Genomic DNA, 16173 nt, shown 5'->3' with positions numbered 1-16173 from the left:
TCAATAATTCGGCGGTCCCGCCAAAAGGTGACCGGTCGCGAAGGCAAAGAAGAGAATGTTATCCAAATGTCTAGTAATTCAAGAGCAAAGAAAAGCCTATATGTACAAAGCAGAACACAGCAAGACCGTATGTTACATTTATTCACAATACAAGTATAAAGCAAAGCGTCGACGAGATATATAAGTGCGGTGGATGAGTGAGACGTCTACAGTGTCGGTTCAAGATAATAAAGAACGGTGAATATCAATACACACAAGTCCCTCCGTGGAATATTACCGGTCATGATGGTCATGAATCCAAGTCAAGGTCATCACTAAGCCGTGGCCGTTTAGAAGGTGTCGGAACCCCCATTCCCAGGCCGCGAGCTTCGAGAACATCTATGGCAACTTTGGCCGCCCCGTCCGATGGCTTTTTGGTACGCGTACGAGTTCTACGCAGCGCACCAAATGCCTGCGCCTTTATAACAGCGAGGGTTCCCGATAGCTGCTGAGCGCCTCCGGGCGACGGGGAACGAGAGTTCCGTGGGAGCGGCGCACCCCGACGCGAGCGCAACCGACTTGAGGGATAGGAACCAGAGTCCCCGTCACTTCCTTCGTGCGGGGAGCCGTTGTCACTGGCAGAAAGAGGAGGGAAGTATAGGAAGTAGTGGGCGGTCAGCACCAGAGTGCGTTCGTTTTGTGCCTAGCCTGTAGCGAACGGCATCGCTGGCGGGACCGGCAAGAGAGATATCAGCTGTACCGCCATGCAGCATAACCTCACCTTGCCGGCGATAATCAAAGTCAGCACGATCGGAGGAGGCGCCATTTTCCGGAAAGTTGAACTGAAACGGGGGATTCAAGGTCGCAGACGATGATGAAGGGGGCGTCGAGCTGGAGGGTGAAATGGAACGACTAGCGGGAAAAACATAAGGATTCGTTTCAAGCGTGTTCAAGGGAGCCTTTTGGTCCTCAACAGGGTACCGCCCGACATAGGACATCTCGGAAGACGTGATTGTGGGCGATCCAGCAAAGTGCGGCGAACCTGATGAGTGGCTGGTATTCGGCGGTAGCCCTTGTTCTCCCGGTGAAGTTTGGCCCATACCCTGGGACCAAGAACCGTCGCGAGGAGAGGACGTGACTGGGTTAAAATAGGAATTGTACTTTGCAACGCGAGAGGCCAGTGGCTGAGAACCGTCCGGGGAAACTTCGTTCTCGACATAAGTAAGAGCTGGTGGATTCGGTGCTGGGTATTGACTACCACACATCGACGGATCCTCACTGGGACGATATGGCATGCTGTCTGAGCCGTAATGCGAGAGCTGTGAAGATCCCAAATGACCATTGATAGCAGGATGTGGGTAAGACAGCGGCGGCGGCGGTGGAGGGTCATCAGTGTCGGGACCGTGACCTGATTTGCGAGGCCACATTGCTCGCCAGAGATTCTCGCGTTCGCGAAAAGCGTGTCGTAAACGGGCATTATCTTGTCGTAGCTCTTGTGCCTCAGCACGGGCCTCACGACATGAATCTTGAAGCTGCAACACGACCGACTCGAGGTTGGTAACTGCCGGACTGTCAGAAAAGGGGGAAAAATGAAGAAGAAAAAAGGAACACACCTGTTTCCTCGAGGGTAGAGATATAATTCGCTCGCCTTGCTCTGAAAGCAGCCTGAGCATCTGCATTTTTCTTTTTCCTGAGGGCAACGTCGGACATGCGAGGAGAATTGTGGTTGTTGGTATCGTTGGGGGTATTAGAGGCAGAGGCAAGCCTGGGCATTTACTGGAGCAGAGGCGGCCTGAAGGATTAAAATGGCATGGAAAAAGAATTCGAATCTTGGGCACGAGGGAGGCAAAGAGAGTCCGCGGCCCTTAAAAGACTTGCAGTCCGACTCCAGTCCGACCAAGTTAGCCGATGATTTGTACAATTACAGAAACACCGCCTCGAGCTGAAAAGTATACCAGAAGCAATTTATTTCACTGAATCCTACTGGGATCGTCTGCTATTTCTGCCCCACAGAAGCTTGTATTGCCTCGCGCCAGAATCGAGCACCCATTCTTTCCTTTTTACCTTGCACAGAATCGCGACTATACCCTTCTACCGGCCATGCTATCGCCCTTTATTCCCCGTTCGCCCTTTAATTTTCAAGTCACCGTGCCAGATACAGATTCATTCGTCGGCCATGGAGATCTCTACATTCTCTTCTCCTTCCGCATCCTCACCTTCCAGGTCGATGACCTCCATCGTCATCTTTTTCCCGCCAATAACGCATGCAACTCTCCTGCCTATCCTTCCGTTCACCGCAAGAGCCACCTCCCCTGCCTGACATCCAGCCAATCGACGGCACCGCTTGATCGGAATCCGTACCGATCCCATCTGCAACGAGGCCCAGAAAATCAGATTCCCCGCCGGAAATGTGCTGTACCCTTACCTGACCCGTCCTCCACCGCGAGACTGCATCGTCCATTAAATTTTCACGCAGATGAGCTCTTACGTACTCTGCATCAGACGCCAGCCCTTGATACCCCAAATCATTGTAACCAACTGTTGCGATAAACGTTCCCCCTGAAGTTTTCGATCAAGATCACTATGAATGCGGACGCAAACAAGCCTAAGCTTACCGTCTTCGCCCCGAAGCCGGTAAACAATTACGACACATTCATCGTCAAAAAATTCCGCTTCCAGTACCTCCAATTCTTCCTTGGAGCCGTCTTCGTTCTCGATGTAGCACTCAAGAAGGCACGCCTCGACTAGGGCATCCGGTCCCTCCTCGCTACCATACTGGACTCGTGCCAAACACACTGTGCCACGGTTAGTATCTAATCGGAAAGTCTACTCTCGTATCATAATTTAAACTCACAAAAATTTGGGCTTTCCGAGCTTAGTGAAGGTATCACCAAATGCTGCAAGAAGTGTGCGTTCTACGATGAATATCTGAATTAGTTTCGCTACAGGTACCGGCACGGAGCTAACAATCACCCCATTATCGTCCTTTATTGACGTGCGCTCCCGGATTTTGAGATTCGCCCGTGTGTTTACCACCCGCTCATTGAAAGCCTTAGGGCCGACTGTAATTCGGGCCGAGCGTCCTGTAGCTCCGGCAGCCCTCGAGAATACACGTTGGCACTGTGAAACTAATTCTTGAATTAACGAGACAATGTTCCGGTCAATATGGTTCAGATCCCTTTGCTTAACATTCTGTAACTTCCCATCAGTGATTATTAGCCGGTGAACAGAACTGCACATACAGGGCGCCATGCCATTTGCTTCGTATTATCTAAAAGATCTCGTGTACGTTTAAGAACATCCGACAGAGACGAATCAGACCCATTATTGATCCCCAGGTCTCGCGGATTGAAATGGGGAACGGGTCCCATAAACCATTTGTCGATGGGGCTCACGATGAGACCGGACATGAAATATTTGTTCACCTCCAAAATATCGTGACGAATGACTGGAGAAGGAACGTCATTGTTCGGGTTTGCGCTCAGAATTTCTGAGGGAGGTGAGACAAATGAACAGAAATACAAACGTCGATAACGTTACCAAAACGAAGCCATGACATGAATTCTCTGAAACGAGTAAATTCACGACGAGCAGTGGCTGCAAGCCAAGCAGCTAAAATGATCGCCCGATTGCAGTGTTCGATGCAGGTAGCGAGGTCGTCGCTCTGCAGCTCAAATAGGGCGTATTCAGGTCTGTCAAGCACAAAGATAGTAAGCCATGAGACAAACCATTGTGAAAGTCACTCACAATTTCGACCATCCTTGCACCTCCTCTAGGACGAGGTGTATTCGTTGACAGGCAGGAGCGAGACGCTTTTCGGAAAAGTCACGCAATTTCATAAGAGAATCTACGACTGTAGTTTCCCATTTCTGCAAGCCCTGTACGCAGGTAAACAGGCTGCAAGACACGACTGTAGCACAACTTACCCTTTCGCTCATTGACTCGCCATTGCTTCCTAGATAATCAGCGAGCTGATCGGACGCACGGCCAGTCAGAAGAAGAGTAGTAATATCCAGAATAGGATCATAATCGCTCACTACAGTAGCTCTCAACGCATGTTCAACAAAACGGTTAAGCACATACCGCCGAATACCGGCCGCCTCGCTTTCAGTCCCTGGATCCATTTAGCCCCCATGTCTCTTGCGGCCTGCACCGTGTCGGACCCAAACCATGTGACGTGCATCTCTCTACTGATGCGCATAATATACCATGATAACTGTCTGACGATGGTCGATAACTTTGCCATATCGCGAACCTGCCGTTGTTGCAACAAAGGTAAGTCGATCGTCACCGTTTCCAGAGCCGTTGAAGTGATGGGGAAGGAAGTTTGGCAAGGATATGCATAGAAAGTTGGTTGTTTGGGATGTTTGTACAGCGAGGATATGCTTAGACTGCCGCCCACATTTGCCACCCCAAGTGGATAGCTACCATCGAGGAAGCAATGCATACGGCCTATGCTATCAACAGCAACAAGAATACTGTTCACATTGGCGTCGTCAGCGTCGTCGGCTACCTCCCCGCTTGCAGAATCCACGTGAAGAGCGGGATTGGCTGAACCCATGGACGCAGACGTCAGATCAAGCTCTAACGTCGGCCAAGTTTTGATAATTTCCGGGATGTCTGTTTGAGACTCTGCGCCAGTCTGGGAACCTTGGAAAGCAAAGAGATCGATTGCACTGAGATGAACAGTCAGCCTTGAGGCGCAAGGGCTCGAAACCGGACACACCTGGCCCTCGGAGCATCATCTTGAATGTTATCGAGTAACGGCAGCGCTTGAAGGATAGAACGCGCAGACCCTGTCTTAAGCGACGTTCATTTAAAGTTCTAGAATGCGTAGCCAACTCATACCACAACGTCATCTCTTTGGAAAATATCTGGTATTGAACTATTCCTAACGGGCTTTTCTTGACTGTGCCACCATACACTGCTGATGGACATGGGTCCGTCAGAAGGAAGTACCGACAAGATACGTTCTGCACGTCCGTCTTGAAGGGAGTGGATCGTCACATAATGATTATGCGTGACAGCAATACTCCTCCCTACAACGAGATGAAGCATACACGGCATACACGAGTAACACGGTGCCTACCGTCTGGACTCCAAGCCACATCAATAATACTATCGCTGGCATCAACTTCCCAGACCTTGACTCCGTTGTTCTTGTATAGGTTGAGTCCCTCTGAAAGACCTACCTGGGTAACCAGGAGAACTAAGTCTTTGTCCGGACAGCAGGCAGATGCCAATAGACGGCATGGCGACGACAGGTGCGCAACTGAAAGAGATGCAAATGCGTTCATCTGCATGTTTCATCCGAGTCGCCAAGAGATAAGGCCGCTCCAGTGATGTTATCGGGGAACAGACGAAGGCTGAAGGTGAATCATCTGTCGAAGCAGAAAAACGCGTCTGTCACGCTGCCCCACGATCAGTCACAGGGTGACAGGCGTGACATGCATGAATATCGTAAATCAAAGTTTGTACAGCAAACTAAAATCTATTTCCCTTTACGCTTGGGTGCCTTCCTATTCGTCCCAGCCGACACACCTTTCTTCGACCTTGCGCCTTCATGCGCCCTTTGGCCCAGATCACTATCAAAAGCTCCGCCGGAACGTGGCGCCTTTTTCGGTGTCTTCCTGCCTTTAACCTTCGATGCCTTCGACGGTCGTCGTTCTGGAACCCCAATTTTAGCTGGTCGTGCCGATTTCTTTGCTGATCGGATGGCCGCTTGCAATGAGCGGCTGTCTCCCGTCTCAGCATCGTCTTCCATTGCTAATTTCCGTCTCTTTGCTTTCCTTGACAGCCCAGAGAACTTGCTCCGATTGGGCTGCGTTAACAAGCATTAGCTTCAATATTTAGATTACACGAGGCAGCCCACCTTTTCGTGTTCATCTTTAGCGTTTTCCGCCAGTTTGGTTCGACCCCCGGAAGTAAGACCTGCTTCGTACTGTCGCTTGCTGATGGCTGAGGTTAAAGAAATAAGCGCAAGACCTAGACAGTATTAAAAAGCGTAAATTACCTTCCGTATGCTGTTTTTCCTTGTTCGTCTGGAACCATGTTCTTGCTGGCCGCGAGAATATCTCTGCTTCATGCTCGATCATGTTTTGACCTTTCTTCAGTTCCATCTCAGCTTGCCGTAGCTACAAACGATAATTCAGCAATCAGTACTATGCGATCAAATCGACATACCTGCTTCTCCTCCTTTTCCTCTCGCATTACTTCCGCGACTTCCGCCTTGATGCTCTCCAATTTTTCCGCCCACTTGGCCACAGCTTCTGGTGGAACGACTCGGTGTCGAACTTGATCGGCACCCGCCCCATGCTTGATTGCGGCTTTCAGCATTTTGCGATCCGCTTCACCTACCAGCGTAACAGACCTAGAAGTTTCTGGATCAGAAGAGAATCCAGCAAGTAACCGAAGACCAAGACATACCGTCCCTTCTTCCCCGCGCGAGCAGTTCTACCAACCCGATGTAGGTATTGGGCTAATTGACCGGGCATATCATAGTTGATCACGGTTTCTATCCCCTTGATGTCCAAACCGCGAGAAGCAAGGTCCGTGGCCATCAAGAAATCGGCGGCACCATCACGGAACTGCTGCAAAGCTTTGAGTCGCTGTCTCTTATGTTAGAAAGGCTTCTTTACTCGAGAAAGTCGAGACTGACCTGCTCTTGGCTGAGGTCTCCGTGAAGCTCTTCACATTTCATACCAAGTAGAGAAAACACAATTCGCAACTGATGCGCTAGCTTCTTGCTACGCAGGAAGATGATAGTTTTCTCGCGGAATGTTCGTTTGCATAGCGTGACCAGTAAGGCGGAACGTTCGCTCTCTTTACCGGCCCGTACTCGGACGAATTCTTGCACCAGATTTTTCGAGGTGCCTCGCTGTGAGTCCACGAATAGGCGTACGGGCTTCTGCAACGACATCTTAACCAGCTCATCTACTGAGTCCGTCATTGTCGCCGAAAATAACATCGTTTGTCGAGAGATCGGACAGGATTTAATAATCTCCGATAGTTCGTCGGCAAATCCATCGGAGAGCATGCGATCGGCTTCATCCAGAACAAGAATGTCTAGATTATCCAAATTGAAAGAAGGAGAATTTCGTATATGGTCAATAAGACGACCGGGGGTGGCAATGACGACGTCTGGACGGTTGCGTAAAGCGGCTTCCTGTGTTTTGAGGGACAGTCCACCTGTTTCGTTTCGTTAGCCATTGAACAGATCATCAATGACAAAGATCTACGAACCTACAATCAAGCAAAATTGTACATCTGTGTGAGTCGCGAGTTTGGTGCCTACGTCATAACATTGTACTGCCAATTCGCGAGTGGGAACAAGCACCAAACACCTGGTGGCCGCGGCTTTTTTACCCTTCTCACGGTAAAGCAGCCGCTCCAGCATTGGTATCGTGAATGCAGCTGTTTTTCCGGAACCAGTTACTGCTCCTCCGACGATATCTTTTCCTAACAGAGCCACGGGGATAGCTGCAGCCTGGATGGGAGTTGGCTTCTGGAACCCTATTGTTGTTAAGGCTTTGACAATGGGCCGGGAGAGATTCATGGTTAGGAACGAGGAATGTTCTTCCGAAGATGGGGCTATTTCCGAGTCAAAGAAAGCCGCTTTTCGTGCTTTCTCTGCTGCAGTTTCGACTTCGGAATCATCAGAAGAGGATGAATCCGAGATATTCCCATCATCTTCATGCTCGGAAATTTGAGAATCGTGTTCGTCCAGCCCTTCTTCGTCAGAAGTCGCCAAAGATCGTCCTCGTCCTCATCTTCGACGTCCAGGCCGGTAGCCTCGTCCTCCTCCTCGTCCTCTTCTTCATCTTCTTCAACGTCTTCACTGGTAGTATCGCTTTCTTTGTCGGAAGATTCTTCTTCTATAGACCGTTTTCTTTTATTAGAGAGTCGCCGACGTTGAATTATATCGTCTACAGATATGGGTTCCTGGGAAACGTATGTTACAAGTACGAGTTAAGAGACAAGAAGGATCGTACCGGTCGAGAACCCTTTCTGACGTGGTCGTGTGCGGTGACGGCGGGATCATCCAAAAAATCTGTGTAAGGGTCTCCAGACAAATCGAAAGTAAAGTCAGGATTCAACGCCTCGTCTTTGGCAGGATCGATAGCCAATTCTGGAGCATCTTCCGCATCAGAGTCTATGGTCATGACATAGTCGGCCATCTCAAGTTCTCGACTCTTGGACCGTGTCAAAGAGATTTTGGAAGAGGACAAAATGAGTTTACTTAACTCGAGTCTTGAGCGAGATTTTTTGCTGTCACGTGGAGGCGAATCTCGGACTTGCGGACCGGACATAGGGGTCTTTTCAAGATAATGATTCCTTTAAGGCCGCGGAACTCCACAAAACTTTCAGGTTATTGCTAGAAGAATGAGTACTATAATGTGCGTGGAACGCTGCACTCTCTTTGCTATCCAAACGCGTTCAAGTGGACCTGGGAGTTCCCGACATAATCTTCGAACATAGAAATATACTTGTGAAATATTTCCTCCAACTCGCCTTAAAAACTCCACTATAGTGCAGTCCAATCGCACACTTCTACCATTTCTTTCCGTTGACCAAAGTAAATTTCAGACATGTATTATACAGCAGAAAAATCAGCAACCGACAACTATATGCATGCATGGTATCCTAAAAGACATGATATGAACAAGTATAAACATAACTGGGCGTGACATGGCGTAAAGTAAGCAAAACGTTCTGCTTGAATAGATGAAGATGACTGGGGAAAAATCACCAGAACAGAAGCCGTCGCAGGATGGCCACGTCCCTCGGCTGTTGTGGAGGATCACGCAAGGGACGAGGCGGGGGAGGTCGGTATTCATCGAAGTCTACATCGGGAGGGGCTATACGGGACTTCTGCATCTGTTTGATGGGGTTTTATAAGTGACTTTTATGACTAGCAGGAGAGAACGAACCTCTTCATCCATCAGGAAAGTACACTGAAGCATATTCGTTATATTCTGTCGCTCGACGAAATTGTAGTCCGTCGTCGACAAACACTGCGCTTGGCATTGCGTCGTGTTGGTTATGAATCTACCCATCATATTGAATTTTCCCCAATGAACTTTAGTCGCATCATCAGAATGGAAGTCTTCATTTCCCTCGTGAGAGCGAATGAGGTCCGATATATGGACTTCCCTGAAGGACGATGAGATGCAGATCCAAATTCGGTGGAATGTACTTACAAAGCGGGTATACATGCACCCTTGGTATTCCTCAAGGCAAGCCGGTAGGCACGATGTGAACGAATATGCTGCAACAGGACGTCCCACGACTGTAAGTTCTTAGCTTGATCAGGTGCCTTCGTTTTAAACTGTTCCATCGTCTGATCGCCTGGGAATGTTGCATTGTTGATTCCAGCGACGAAAGCCCGCAATGCAGAGTAGTTGTTGAGGGTGCGAAGCTTCTGAGCGATATCGACAAATCTCTCAATTTGTTTCGCGCGCGCTCTGGCTTTGTCGTGGCAAAGAATCAAGGACACCACCCTGGAAATATAGTTAGACCATCCTTAGAACAGCTTGGGCATTTTAACGAACCAATCCGCGAGGTGATTGGAGACGCTGTTAAAACGAGCAATAGCATCAACTTCTGGGTCCTTCTTCCCAGAGACGAATGTATAATTCAACCAATGACGAGGCTTATAACAGGAGCGAATGAGCGAACAGTAAGAGCCCGGGGCTAGAAACATACCCGTATTTGAAGGAATAACTTGCTTTCCAACCGCATAATTTCTTGAGCAATCTCTTCTGGGTCGGTCGCATTAACCTCCTGAGCGAGGCGTTGGAGCATCTTTAGCTGCTCCTTGGGTGAAGGATCTTCATTGACATGGTTATTTTGGGGAAGCAAAGCTCTTGCGGACAAAGGCAGACTGCCTTTGCGCTCCCGGAATCCTGTTGGAGGCTTTCCTTTCATCGTAGAAGACGGGTTCAAGTTCGACGTTGAATCCATCTCTGATTTGGATGCACTTTCATCATCATCCTCCAGAAGGCTGTACGAGTCATCGCTTTCATCTGCCAAATCTTCAACTTTGAGGGCCCATGCGGCATCTACATCGACGAGATTTGGCAGTACTTCGAGGAATGGCAGGAAATCAGATCCATAATGGAGGAGATAGGTCTTGGAGATGATGGATTTGATGAGCGCCGAAAGAGCCCCAGCAGTGCCTCGAACCGCGAAGTCATATGGATAGTCTCTAATCCAAAGCTCAAGAAGGTGACAGATTCTGTGTTCAATCATGGTCAGTACACACAGTCGTTCAGGGTATAAAAGATATACCTCATCTGGGCGTAACATGCAAACATTGGGTCACCAGACGGATTGTCTAGCTGTCGCATCCGTTTCTGCATTGCTAACAACAGGCTTCTGGGACTCGCGAAGCGCCGATAGGTAAGCAGGAAATGTGTGATGTACGTTGGGTCTGTGCGAAATGAACTCAGTTTGAGCGCTGCAAGAACACCGACTAGCTCACCATCTCCGCTGACGCCAAGGAATAGAAGCTTATCGAGAAGTTCGTCAAGAGTGGCCCATTGAGCCGGACGCCTGTGTTATGTGAACAGGTCAGTTTAGAAGGCGTGTTTGGGTAATATTAGGTGAGAAACTGACGAGTCCTTGATTTTGCTTGGTTTCTTTTCCTCGGGAACTTCCTTGGGCACATCTGCAGAAATCGCACGCCCGTTCAATAAATCAACGCTCGTAGTATTCTCCTCATGGCCGGCCATTGATGGATTCGAAGTTTCAAAGTCATCAACGCCACGTGAATCCTGTGAATGTAATTTCTCTTGTTCCGGTAAGAGATCACTCGCTGACCGCGCGCGCGTGGGGTGATTTGGCGTTGTTGTGCGAGAGGCCGGGATGGAAGGTAGTGGCGCAGGGTATTGGGGCTGGGAGATATGAGTCGCTGATGCTTGAACAGAACTGTGTGTAGATGTGGATGAAGCCACGGTGGGAGTTACGGTCCTTGATGATTCCCACTTCTCCCATGGAGGCAATACGAGAATATCTGGAGAAGCAGGATTTCGATAGTCCTCAAATTCGCTTCTCGAAGACCCTGCATATCGGGTGATCAGTTTAAGCGTGAGCTTGATAACAATGGAACGGACATACTTCGATCGCGGAGGACTGCCTTTAAGAGCCAGTCAAATGACCGTCGCATCTTCTCTTTTCCTACATCGTCGGCGTTGTGGACTTCAACGAGGCCAACATCATACTGCTGGAGGATATCCAGAGCCGCCTGAGGATCGATACGGCGTGATAAGTCCGACTTGCATGCCAACACAACCGTCGGAAGCTGTAGTGCACGGTATCCACCTGCGGTGCTTCGCCGTCAGGGATAGATACGAGGGGAAAAAAGATAGATCAACCACTTACGGAGAAGGGCCTCTACAGGCCTGAAGGACTGCTCATCTGAAGCATCGTAACATATCAACACACCATCGACTCGTGGGGCCTCGGGTAAAAAGTTGACTGTTGATACAGATGTATCCGGAATAGACAGAGGTATATCGACCTCAATTATGTTCAAGGGGCATTCCCGGGTGTTGTCAGTCCGGGGGAGCTTTCCAACACGTCGAGTATCTGTAGACGGGTCAAGGGATGTAAGAGACCACGCAGAAGGTTGTGCTCACATCGAGACGCGTGTTGGGATCCCAGAAGGGGTGCGCTGGGATCCGAGAGACCATAGCCTCTGAGGCCTTTACGAATGACCATGGACTTGCCACACCCCGCCACACCCACCACTACCAGGGTAACAGCGAGATTCTGGTTAACAGTCTCAGACTACATATCGTTAGTCATTTAAGAACCGCTGAGTATGATAGAGAACATACTGGGGGCATGGTAGTATTTATGACCATACGTCGATTGGTGCTTGGAGTGTAGACTCCCAAGGAGCCACTCCGTGTTCTTCCCGAGGGAGATGCCACCGGAATGCCTCGCCTAGCCATGGACTGTAAAGAAGATGCCGACTGCATACGAGGCACACCCTCCTGGGTACTAGAACTAGGGGAAGTTGTCATGATGCTACTCATGCTAGAAGTCGTGCTCAGGGTGGGCGTGCGAGATGGAAGAGGAAGCTCGCCGCCGCTGACAAAGGTCTTGCCCTTGTCCTGGCCCTTCAATGAAATGTGCTTGAAACCGTCGGTGGGACTGTTGAGGACGTCGGAACGCTCGATATCAGATTCACCGACAACAGAATCGTGGTCGTCACCAACGGTGCTGATGCTGGCGCCTCGGTTGCGACCCAAGAGACGCCTGTCTCGATCCAATTTCTTGATAACATCAAAGCCCTTAGGGGGATCCAAAGAGGAGCCGGTGTGGCCGCGGTTGGGTCTGGTGGTTATGGCCGTATGATCGCGTCCGTAGTGAACAAACGAGTCGACGGATATGGATTTGCGAAGACTGGGAGGTAAGGGAAGCAGAGACGCAGCAGCAGCAGCAGTAGCAGCAGGAGGCTGTGGTTCCTCGAAATCGACGGGGATTAGAGATGGCGAGTTTAAAGCAGTGGAAAACGAATCCCTGGATCGCTGAGAAGGAGCTGGCGACTGGCCTGCGGCAACATGGTCGGAATTATCTGGATGGCTGGGGGTCGTGTACGACAATGACGGGCCGTCAGGAATCTGAAGGGCTGGAAGAGATGTCGGCGAGGGTGGACCTTGCTCTGCTCCTGGTCTAGCCATCGTCTAACCCGTCAAGGGAAGGTGCCGCGGAGTAATTCCTCGATAAAAGAGGAAGAGGAAGAGGGAAGAGAGAAAGAAGAAAACACGGGAAATACAGAGGTCGTAGTGTTTGAAGGAAAAGGGTGCAAGTGAGAACCGTGACAATGGTCTCGACCAGAGTTTAGGCCCTCTGATCTCATACCCAGTTCCAGTTCCGTGTCACATCCGTCACTCTTGACTTCCATCATCGATGGCACCCAAGGTCCCGACCGTCCTGCTCACTGTGCGCTCTACCTTCAATCCTATTTCAGCGCGTTACTCAACTCATCTAGAACGACGACGGCCCTCCTAATGCTCGCGATTCGCCCTATGTCTTTGGATTATACCAGCATCTCACCCAGACGCTAGGTACGACATCAAACACCGGTCCAAATAAATATATCATCGCTTTCTATCAGGATGGAACGTCAAGGTCGTGTTGCCTAGTTCTCAGAAGTCGTGGATCGGTTAGTCTACTAGAGTGTGTCCCCAGTATGCCTTTGACTTTCCTGCAAGGCAAGGCATATCACATTAAGGAGGTAACGAAGGGCACCTATTTCTATCCCAAGGCTCCTGGTCTGTGCTCTACTTCTACGACATATCTCTCTATGAACTACTTTCTACAGACGGTACTGGGGAAGTGGCTCTGACATCTCGGCCACTAAAGGACGGCGAAATAGTCAGTCACGTCTATATCATCTTTGTTCTGGCAGCATCCTGACCTTCATCAGGCAGAATGGATTCTCCTTGACGGTGTATGAAACAGCTCCCCATCCATGGTCGCACGGACACTTAGACTTCCCTAGACGCCAGCTACTTGCGCGAACGTCGCCTTACACAATCTTTTCCCTGGGCAGATCGATCTTGTCGTATGGGCTTCCCCACCCTCTGCTACCATTCCATGAACCCTCCTTCTGTTCTCGTAGGTATCTGGTCCTAATCTAGGAAGGAATTCTTCCTGTAAGCACAATCTATTCTGATAACTGATTTCTCTGACACACTGCATAGCCGCATTTGCACTCTCTTCGGGTACCATTGGCGCCGCACTGTCTGCATCACTGTCCCAAACACGATCAATTGCCCTATCGTACGGAACCGTTCTGCACCCGACGCCAGTCACCTTTTTCGAGCCTGCCCACATACTGGGCATCCGAATTATCAATCATCTTTGGGATAATTGGGGGGAAGATAAGGGGGGTCTCAGAAAGGATGAGGTGGATCTCTACAACATCAACATTCCGCTTATACAACAGCTTTTGACGGAGGAAGGCTTGAAGATTTGCTGGACGACGATGTGGAGAAAATCTTATGGCAAGCTTTTCAAGCAACTAGAAGTCTTTGATCTGGAGGAGGATACGAATCCTGCTGCTGGCCCAGATGCGCCAGCTATAAGCGAGGCCGCCGGAGCTGATCGATCAAGCGGTTTACTATTCAAATGGTCACCGGAGATGGATGGTTTGATTCGACCTTCAGAGTCGTCTCTACCTGTGGGATCTGATGGATGGGCAATACACAAGGGCTGGGTCAGTGTTACTCCATTGTGCGCTAGTTTTGCAGAGCCTCCGCACCCAGAAGTGCAAGACATAGAAGAAAAGGTTTGGAAGATGAAGTTGTAGATACATGCTGTGTAAAGTCTATGTTACGCATCAATACCAAGTTTTTCGCTACAAGGACATAAGAATCCCAACAAATATCAGTAGATAGGTCAGTCCCAGTGTCAGTGAGTCGCGTGGAATAGGCGATGGAGTGGCTGCAGACACCTGGCCGTTCAATATCTGCTTGCGGTAAACCTTCAACGAATTGATGCTCCATGAAGCGTTCTGTTTATCCGGTTAACAAGTGAATATTTGTTATGACTGGCCACGTACGACAAAGTTGGATGGGTCTTGTAGACGGTCCGAGCATGAGCCTGGACAGCCCGACGTGGCATACGAATTGCCAGCCCAGTCACCTATCGATTGTCATTACGAAAATCGACAGACCCTGATAGATTGACTTACCACAAAATGTAATGTCTATTTGAAGGATGAATTAGTTTAGACCGACGTCAATGAAAATGGAGCCTACCAAATATTATAGAGTGATTGACAAAGAACTCCAATGGATTGCAGTCGTCTGGATCCAATGATGCGACTGGAACACCCCAATTTGACGGATTGGGGCTTCCGTCATTAATGTCACCCGGAATGGCCGCTCGATAGAATGAATCTCGATGAAAGTCAGTATGCATAACGCCAAAGCAGGGAGTCATCAGTACTCACAAACGGATATTCCATTTTCATCCCATTTCATAGCAAAGATACCGCCGCCCTGGGCATCAAAATATGGTCCGTACGACGCGCGACTCCACTCCGATATGGCGCACCCAGAGTTGGAATTGGCATTACCATCGCAGTCGGTGTTATTGGCGCCGTTTGTTTGCTGCGGGATAAATATAAGAGCTGGGAATTCATTCCATGATCTCACTTACCGCAACTGTGCCGGTAAAAGAAGCATTAGGATTGAGATAACAGCCTAAAAGGACGATTAGCACGATCGTTGGAACTAGAAGATATAGACAAACCTGGTCCGGTATGCCAAGTAACTTGGTTGTGCTGATTGTCATGTACACCTTCAATAATATCGATTTCGCCCGTCTGAGAACGTTGATTTATAACAGCAAGGACCAAGAGAAAAAGGATCATACATAAGGCCATGTTCCGCCCCCAAGCGTCCAAAACGCAGGCCAAACTCCTGGACAGATGCATTAAGAGATAGTTCGATCACTATTTAGCGACGTCGTACCGCAGCCCCATGGAGCCTGGTTAAGATCCAGGATGAAAAGACCGGTGTTGTATTGGGCATAGCTCGAAATACGAACACTAATAGGCATTTCAGCACGGGGATTGACAATGGAAGAGGGGAATATAAGTACGTACCTGTCTCTATACACGCCATCGTCCAGCCATGTCGTGTTGTCTCCCTTCATAACCACAATTCCATTATCCTGAACGTATGCGAGGCCCTTGGAGAACGCCTCGCTGGAATTGACGTAGCTACAGAAATGTTCACAACGCGTTTGCCGCGTGATATCGTCTGCACTCACTTTACCGTTCCACTAGAAGGCGATCAGGCGTGAGGGTTATTTCGCAAGATGAGAGGACATACTGGGTAGGGTCGTCACCGTCATAGAAGCTAAAACGGCTGTACCACCAATGTTACTTGCTGTCCATGCTGGCAATCCACAATCCAACTTACTCGAAAAAGGTTGACCCTGAATAGTCGTCCTCAAGAATCCAGAGAAAGGTCGAGCCATTGGGGTTGACATCAAAGGTATCGTATCGTTTCTCAAGTGGAGGTGTGGGCGATGAAAACCAACTACCGGGACGGAACAAAAGGTCGCCAGGGCGTGCTAGAGTGGAAGGAGGGTCTAGAAGAAGGAAGGATAGAATGTAGAAGGGAAGATCGTAATGCATGAGAATCGTGAGTGGTCGTCGGTGAGAAAGGA

At 49.4% G+C, this 16173-nt stretch overlaps 6 protein-coding genes across 6 annotated transcripts; 1 reads left to right on the top strand and 5 right to left on the bottom strand.

Moving 5' to 3' along the window:
- Positions 1–289: 289 nt before the first annotated feature.
- Positions 290–1752, bottom strand: EV420DRAFT_1637320 (uncharacterized protein; the record flags this gene model as incomplete). The annotated part of the gene is made up of 3 exons (XM_060476695.1): positions 290–557; positions 616–1540; positions 1593–1752. 3 exons carry the CDS (start codon positions 1750–1752, stop codon positions 290–292), a joined length of 1353 nt encoding a protein of 450 aa, XP_060336211.1.
- A 116-nt stretch (positions 1753–1868) lies between these two features.
- Positions 1869–5363, bottom strand: EV420DRAFT_1513090 (anaphase-promoting complex, cyclosome, subunit 4-domain-containing protein). Its single transcript, XM_060471704.1, has 13 exons — positions 5069–5363; positions 4828–5018; positions 4706–4779; positions 4063–4655; positions 3906–4015; positions 3727–3857; positions 3520–3671; positions 3222–3469; positions 2953–3171; positions 2834–2894; positions 2595–2774; positions 2405–2538; positions 1869–2349 (listed from the first exon to the last, which is right to left on the bottom strand). Exons 1-13 carry the CDS (start codon positions 5280–5282, stop codon positions 2143–2145), a joined length of 2514 nt encoding a protein of 837 aa, XP_060336210.1. The 5' UTR covers positions 5283–5363; the 3' UTR covers positions 1869–2142.
- Positions 5364–8230, bottom strand: EV420DRAFT_1513089 (DEAD-domain-containing protein). Its single transcript, XM_060471703.1, has 9 exons — positions 7971–8230; positions 7756–7920; positions 7222–7675; positions 6638–7167; positions 6406–6587; positions 6163–6349; positions 5993–6113; positions 5852–5937; positions 5364–5800 (listed from the first exon to the last, which is right to left on the bottom strand). The coding sequence occupies exons 1-9, from the start codon at positions 8154–8156 to the stop codon at positions 5471–5473; spliced, it is 2241 nt and encodes a 746-aa protein (XP_060336209.1). The 5' UTR covers positions 8157–8230; the 3' UTR covers positions 5364–5470.
- Positions 8231–8535: 305 nt separating this feature from the next.
- EV420DRAFT_1513087 (ras guanine nucleotide exchange factor domain-containing protein) lies at positions 8536–12827 on the bottom strand. The gene is made up of 12 exons (XM_060471702.1): positions 11820–12827; positions 11619–11769; positions 11362–11568; positions 11098–11301; positions 10597–11041; positions 10463–10533; positions 10270–10411; positions 9685–10216; positions 9531–9631; positions 9180–9479; positions 8910–9132; positions 8536–8856 (listed from the first exon to the last, which is right to left on the bottom strand). Exons 1-12 carry the CDS (start codon positions 12666–12668, stop codon positions 8725–8727), a joined length of 3357 nt encoding a protein of 1118 aa, XP_060336208.1. The 5' UTR covers positions 12669–12827; the 3' UTR covers positions 8536–8724.
- Positions 12828–13131: 304 nt separating this feature from the next.
- Positions 13132–14715, top strand: EV420DRAFT_1513082 (survival protein sure-like phosphatase/nucleotidase). Its single transcript, XM_060471701.1, has 7 exons — positions 13132–13262; positions 13313–13365; positions 13418–13441; positions 13493–13555; positions 13613–13646; positions 13695–14506; positions 14555–14715. The coding sequence occupies exons 1-6, from the start codon at positions 13181–13183 to the stop codon at positions 14300–14302; spliced, it is 864 nt and encodes a 287-aa protein (XP_060336207.1). The 5' UTR covers positions 13132–13180; the 3' UTR covers positions 14303–14506; positions 14555–14715.
- On the bottom strand, positions 14351–16141 carry EV420DRAFT_1637314 (glycoside hydrolase family 16 protein; the record flags this gene model as incomplete). The annotated part of the gene is made up of 13 exons (XM_060476694.1): positions 14351–14506; positions 14555–14637; positions 14687–14701; positions 14754–14894; positions 14948–15107; positions 15157–15200; positions 15250–15322; positions 15373–15419; positions 15471–15547; positions 15605–15721; positions 15772–15783; positions 15834–15869; positions 15924–16141. 13 exons carry the CDS (start codon positions 16139–16141, stop codon positions 14351–14353), a joined length of 1179 nt encoding a protein of 392 aa, XP_060336206.1.
- Positions 16142–16173: the final 32 nt, after the last annotated feature.

Source organism: Desarmillaria tabescens (genome assembly GCF_030435595.1).
Source record: "Desarmillaria tabescens strain CCBAS 213 chromosome Unknown EV420scaffold_5, whole genome shotgun sequence".
In the NCBI taxonomy this organism is placed as follows: Eukaryota; Fungi; Basidiomycota; class Agaricomycetes; order Agaricales; family Physalacriaceae; genus Desarmillaria; species Desarmillaria tabescens.
This window is presented reverse-complemented; position numbering and strand designations above follow the sequence as displayed.